Source organism: Corvus brachyrhynchos, unplaced genomic scaffold (assembly GCF_000691975.1).
Source record: "Corvus brachyrhynchos isolate BGI_N302 unplaced genomic scaffold, ASM69197v1 scaffold479, whole genome shotgun sequence".
Classification (NCBI taxonomy): Eukaryota; Metazoa; Chordata; class Aves; order Passeriformes; family Corvidae; genus Corvus; species Corvus brachyrhynchos.
Genome location: NW_008240089.1, coordinates 521994 through 528261, shown reverse-complemented (window position 1 = coordinate 528261; position 6268 = coordinate 521994). Strand labels below are relative to the sequence as shown.

General features: G+C 60.7%; 3 protein-coding genes across 3 annotated transcripts in view; all 3 read right to left on the bottom strand.

Annotated features, from left to right (window-relative positions):
• Positions 1–1458: 1458 nt before the first annotated feature.
• Positions 1459–5478, bottom strand: LOC103622691 (Ig-like V-type domain-containing protein FAM187A). The gene is given in 3 exon segments (XM_017744767.1): positions 1459–2102; positions 2104–4716; positions 5389–5478. Coding segments are annotated over 2 exon segments (1239 nt in total). The 5' UTR covers positions 3147–4716; positions 5389–5478; the 3' UTR covers positions 1459–1906.
• On the bottom strand, positions 5427–6212 carry LOC103622690. The gene is made up of 2 exons (XM_017744751.1): positions 5921–6212; positions 5427–5700 (listed from the first exon to the last, which is right to left on the bottom strand). Exons 1-2 carry the CDS (start codon positions 6022–6024, stop codon positions 5427–5429), a joined length of 378 nt encoding a protein of 125 aa, XP_017600240.1. The 5' UTR covers positions 6025–6212.
• The window catches only part of KIF18B (kinesin family member 18B), a 3455-nt gene continuing 3308 nt past the window's right edge, over positions 6122–6268 (bottom strand). Inside the window, exon 6 of the mRNA XM_017744750.1 lies at positions 6122–6180. Within this exon, the coding sequence (XP_017600239.1) occupies positions 6122–6180 (59 nt within the window). The remainder of the gene's footprint in view (positions 6181–6268) is intronic.

The following is a 6268-nucleotide window of genomic DNA, read 5'->3' as shown; positions in this document are numbered from 1 at the left end:
GGGATCTCTCTCCACCACTGCACCCTCCAGCTGAACCCACCCCTACCTCAAGGAGTGCATGAGGAACCAGACCATTGGATCTGGAGCCGTGTCCTCTGGCAGCTCCATGACCCCATCCCAAGCAGCTGCAGGAATGGGGAAACACAACAGCAACCCCAAAACACACAGCCTGAAACTGTTCTGTGCCTCCACCGGTGCTGAGAAGAGCTGGGAGTCCTGGGGACAGGGGGGTATGGAGGTGCCTCCTGGCTCCTGGCTGGCACAGACGTGGCCTTGAGCTGCCACGGGCCCGCAGAGCTGCCGGGTGCCTCGGCCCCAGTGCCCGGGGCTGCTCGGCCTCGGGGTGTCCGGCTGCTGTGTCCAGCGGCTGATCCGGCCCCTGCCCGTTCTCCCCCAGCCCACGTCACCAGAGCAGCTCCTGGACATGTTGGCCAAGGGCAACAAAAACCGGGCCCAGCGTCACACCAAGGCCGACGCCACCTCGTCCTGCTCCCACGCCATCTTCCAGGTGAGGGCTGCTGCCTCTGGGATCGCTGCCATTGCTGCTGGAAACGGGGCTGCGAAACTGCCAGGACCAGCATCCCAGGGCTGTCCCCCTGAGCACTGAGCTGGGAATTTCGCTCCCCAGGGGCTCTGTCCGTGTGCTCTCTGTTTTCTCGGTGCAAAGCTGCCAGTGGATTTCAATTCCAGCCAGGCCCTTGCCCGAATTCGCAGGGCTGTCACGGCTGCCAGGGCAGACGGAGGCTCAGGCTGTCACTTCAGCCCAAGCCTGGTGCCTCGGCCCTGGCTGCTTGCAGGGGAGGAGCTCAGGTGTCTGGATGCTTTTCCAGCCAGCTCCCAGCTGGGCTCGTTGTTGGGTCCTGGATTCCTGCCTGCACGAATCCCTGAGCTTTGCTGGAAATCTGCCCTTCCCACTGCCAGCTCTGCCTCCCAACAAGAAAACCACAGGCTCGAGAGGATACAGGAGCAGTCCTCAGCTTCCAGCACCTCTGTGGCAGCTCCAGCCAGTGCAGGGGTTGCTCCTGGTGGGGCTGAGGGGATTACAGGGCAGTGGGGGAAGCACGTTTGATTCTACTGGGAGATTTTTAGGGATTCAGAGGAGAAGGTATGGAGCAGTGCTGCCAGGTGAGTCTTGGTGCCTGTGTCCCTCTTGGCCTGCACCAGCCCTGGGCTTGGCACCCACAGCCAAGCTGGTGCCTCCCTGGGGACACTGTCAGGCTCTGTCTGGGGGCTGAGTTCAGTGGCAAAATCCACAGGGAGAGTCAGGCCTGGAGCTGCCTCTGTGCGTGAGCCCATCCCGGCTCATGCTGTGGCTTTGGGTGCATTTGTTGCCCTTCAAGGACCCAACCAGCTGTACCCTGCTCCATCTCTGAGTGTGGGAGATGCAGATTGTTTTCCATAGCTCTGTCCCTTCCTGCCTCCCTTCCTGACTTTGCTTCTCACCATCATCTCCAGGTGTTTGGCTTACCATCATCAACATGGTTCAAGTGCTGGAGCATTGCTGGGACCCACAGTGCCCTCCTGGACAGCAGGATTTCTCCTGGGAATGCTGAAATCCTCAAGTCACACCCTCAAACAAAGGAGATGAGCCTGGAGGGCACATCCTGCTCCCTGCTGGGACCCTGCAGAGATGCCATCACCTTTGGGAGACTTGCAAGATAACTCTGTCAGGCACAAACATTAACTCCTAATTCTGTGCTGAGTTGGGTGAGTTAAAAACACCTCAAAAGCAGAGACATTTCTGAAGAAAATTGCCAGATTAATTTGAAAAAATGTTCTCTTCCCTTCAAAAAGCCAAAACCAAACGTTGAAAAAAATGTTGAAACCAAAATATGTGAAAACTTCACACTGGAAATTCCCAATGTGAGGGTGATCCAAGGTGTCCGAGTGTCCTGTGGGGGAGCTGCTATAACCTGGCCGGTTTCCTGAACGCCTGACAGCAGCAGCGGCTCACGTGGATGAGGAAGAAGATGCCGGTGATGACGGCAAAGCTGATGCCCACAGCCCTCATGACGAAGATTGACTCGGGGTCAGTGGGGCTCCGCTGGTGCCGGGGCTGGAAGGTGACACTGAGCTGGAAGCCGGCCACCAGCTCGCCCTCAGCAGAAGTAGGTGGCTCTGTCCCTCTTGCTCACTCGCTGGAGGTGCAGGTGGTTCCCGTGGTCGATGAAGACCCTCATGTGCTTCCTGACCCCCACGAGGTAGTGGGAGCGGTAGAGCCGGACAGAGCCTTTGTCCCAGGCCACGGCGTGCTCAGGCCGTGCTCCCGGGCATGTGATGACCAGGTCACTCTGGGAGGGCTGCCTGTGGTACTGGATGGGGACACGGGGCAGCTGGGGCTTCTTGCCCAGCTTGTACACGATGTTGGAGATGGACTGCACACCCTCCTCGGGGACTTCCTTCTCTGGGCAAGGGGCCAGGCAGCTCCGGATGGCCACCTCGGGGCTGCGGAGGTGGATGAGGCGCCGGAAGTGTGCGGGCACGGCCCTGGAGCCGCAGGAGGTGACGTTGGGTAGTGCTGTGCGGTACCGGGGGTTCAGCTGGGCACTCTGCACATAGCAGAGCCCGATCCGCCGCTGCTCACCCCGCACCCCGCAGCGGTCACAGCTGGTCCAGTCCCAGAAGGTGGTGAAGAGAGTGAATTCCTTCTTTGTGTAGTCCTTTTGGACATGCTGGTCGTTGTCCAGAAAAGCCACTGTGATCTGCCTGGTGGGCTGCACGTCCACGTCATAGCCATAGAAGAAGAGCCCTTCCTTGGTGCCGCACAGGTAATGCCCCGAGTCCCTCACCTGGGCTCGGAACACAATCAGACTGAACATGCGGATGCTGAAGCGCTTCAGGAGGTCGCTGCCCGCGCAGACGTGGCTCGAGTCCACAACCACGGTGCCGTTGAAGTCCGTCAGCACCGTGGTTTCATGGCTGTGCAGGTTCTTCTGGAAATACCAGACAACAGAGGAGGCCTCCTCGGGCTTGCACCTGCAGGGCAGCTCGAAGGTCATGTCCGCCAAGTATGCGGCATTCTCGAACATCAGGAAGGCGGGACACGCCATCTTCTTGAACACATCCCCTTTCTTCTCAATGGCAAAGGCCTGGAGAACAACCACCAGGGAGAGGAGAATGGCAGCTCCCAGTAGCCTCGTCCCCATTGCTCCGGGTGGTCTCTGGTCCAGCAGAACTCACCCAGCCCAGCCAGGGATCTGCTGGGAGCATCCTGCCCTGAAACAGCCCAGCCTCTGTCACCCACTCTGGAACCCACCTGTCCCCAGCAGCTCTGGAGCATTGTCACCCATGGCCCTGGCAACAATGGAGCTGAGCTGGGAACAGTGGAACCCCCAACATCTCATCGTGGTTTGAGTTGGATGGGAACTTAGAGAGGATCTCTAGTGCAGATCACCATCTTCATGGCTGGTGCCGTCAGGAGGGTATTGGCTTTTGGGGCAGTGGGCTGTGCCTTGATGACTGGGGCCTGTTAGAGAGGGCAAGAGAATCTTCGACCATGGGCTGGCCCATCTGCTGGGAGGGGCTTTACATGGAAAGGCTTGGGGAGTGGTTTCCAAAGTGGTGATGCTTGTGCCACTGCTTCCTCCTGGGGAGGAGACCAGGCCAGCCAGTGCAGCCTGATGTTCCTTGGCTCAAGCCCCACCAGTGGTGTGTGTGGCTGTGGTGAAACCTCTCACACCCCACGTGGTATCTGGATCCCCTCTCTGAAGTGCCAAACAGTCACAGCACGAGGAGCAAACAAGAACTAGAAATGTGGATGTGCAGCGGCAGGGCCACGATCACACTGCAGTGACAGAGACACAGTGGGACAGCTCACACGCCTGGGATGTTGGCATGGATGGCCATGGCCGTGTGTGCCCTCACCTGCGCTCTGGAACACTGAGCAGAGGGCCCAGACCCCCCATAGCAAAGGGTGCAGAGGCACCCACATGCCCTGGGATGGTGGAGAAGGGGGATGGGCCCCAACCCCAGAGCAAGAGCCTTTTCCAGGCTCCCCACACGAGGGGCAGGCAGGAGGGAACAGCCTCGTGTTGGCCCTTGGATTTGGAACAGAACAATTTATTAAAAACACAACAACTTATTTCCTAAACCCACCCATAACCTGCAAACAAACGAACAGGACTGAGCCAACAGCAGGGACACAAACGCGGGGACGCAGCTGGAACCATGGGCAGAGGGGCACTGCGGGCCAGGGGGGGATGCTCGGGAGGCTGCAGGAAGAACGGGAGAGAGAGGAGCTGAAGGCGTTTGGAGTTTGAACGCTGGGAGGGGCGCCGGGCGGTGGATGCGGGAGGGCTGCCCGGGGCTCTGGCTGCTGCTGCTGCTCAGCGCGCGGGGGAAGCAGCTCTGGAGCCGGCCCGGGAACGGGGCTGGGGGTCCGTGCGGCCGCTGGCGCCGGGGTGCCAGGGCTTTGGGTGCCCGCCGGCGGGGGGGGCTGGGGGCTGACACTACGGGGCCCCGGGGACACGGCGGGGCTCTGCGCGGGGCTCTGCGCTGCCCGGGGAATCTCTGCTGCCTTCCCATGTCTCCGCTGGCGCTTCCTCCGTGTTCGGGAGCTGCGGGAATTTTCTGACTGGTAATCGCTGCTCGGCTCGAGCACCTTCTTAACCGGCCCGGGAGAGATCGGCCTGGGGCTGGAGCACGCAGAGAGCTCCTGGGAGCACTCCGGGTCGGCACTGGGCACGGGGGGATCGGGCACGGTGACAGGCACCTCGGCTAAAGGAGTAGAGAAGAAACAGAGTCACCTCCCTGTTTTCAGCTCCCGGACACCCCCAAGCCCCGGAGCACCCCCTGTGCCCCCCAGCTCAGTGCAGATCTGCTCTCCCAGGCCCGCAGCAGCCCTTTGCCAGTGGCTGTTCCATCAAAGTGCATCCAACCCAGAGGAAAAGAGCCTATAATGAGAACTTTGTTCTTTCCAAATCTGTCTGTTATGAAGAAATCCTTGACTAACAGCTTTCATTTTAAACCACTCTTTATTTTCTTGCTGTCAAATTAAGGTACAACAGTGTCCTTGCTTAGGGGCAGAGTATGGATGATCAAGAATGCCCTGTACGGAGACGGGAGAAACGCGGCTCAGAACTGCTGCTCTGGGCTCCTGGGGCAGGGACATCCCTCCCGTGGGAGCTGCCTCGCACACACGAGCTGAGCTCCCCGGAGCCCAGGGCCGCTCCCAGCTCCTGCCCGAGGGGCTGCCCCGCTCGGCCCGCTCTGCACAGTGAGGCCGGAGCCACGCCGGGCACGACCCGTTTGGTGACACCTGGGGACACGCCCGTTCCTCTGCCCTGTGCCCACCGCAGCCAGGAGCTGTGTCCCACCACCAGCTCCTCCAGCACCCACCGAGACCCAGAAGAGGGGCCAGTCCCCACTGTCCCCATCCCAAATCCTCACCGTCACAGCTCAGTTGCATTCCCAGGGCTGGAGCGGCCTCACTGGGCTCTGTGGGGCTGCTGGGAGGTGAAGCTCGCCACCGGCCACGGCTCCTCCAGCCCAATGGAGTCCTCTGACCCTACGGACTCCTCTGGCCCTATGGACTCCTCTGGCCCTACAGACTCCTCCAGCCCTACGGACTCCTCCAGCCCTACGGACTCCTCCAGCCCTACGGACTCCTCCAGCCCGATGGACTCCTCCAGCCCGATGGACTCCTCCAGTGCCAGGACCTCCACCTCCTCTGTCTTCGCAGTCATTTCATCAGGGCAGAGGCTGTGAGTAAAGTTTTGGGGTAAGAGAGTTAAATTTGGAAGATGGGATATTCCCAAGCTCTAAATCCCTTCCTGGAGAGCCTGAGATGCAAGGGGCCCACGGGGCAGGCCACCATCTCCAGGCACAGCCCTGGTCCCGCGTCCATCCAGACCATGGACAACCCAGTCTGGCCAGGATGAGGAGAGGCAGCAGGATGTGGGGAGGGCACAAGGACACTCACCTTTGTTCCAGGTGCCCAGACAGCTCCTGCAGAAGCAGACTTGGTGTCCTGGCCTGGAACTGCAGATCAGGCAGGGAGGCTACTCTGGGGCTGCGGGGAGACATCCCGGTGCGCTGCAGCTGCAGGGCCTGCGATGAGGCAGTGGTTAAAACACAATGGGGCAGCACGGGCCCATCTCTGGGGCTGGAGAAGGGCAGCTCCTCAGCCTTCTCCAGGCTCCAGGGCCCCCGGGAGCCCCGGCTGACTGCAGGGGACAGGACCTGTGCTCAGGGACCTGGTGCCATGGGCTAAAGCCCCGCGGGCCCCTGGGCTTAGCAGCTTTAGCAGCAGAGTGGGCACACGCTGCTG

Bases quoted from the DNA above. Each gene is read 5' to 3' on its own strand.
- LOC103622690 (XM_017744751.1), bottom strand. From the start codon at position 6,024: ATGTCTCCCCGCAGCCCCAGAGTAGCCTCCCTGCCTGATCTGCAGTTC. The intron at 5,701-5,920 runs GTGAGTGTCCTT...CTTTACTCACAG, and splicing joins TCTGGGCACCTGGAACAAAG to CCTCTGCCCTGATGAAATGA.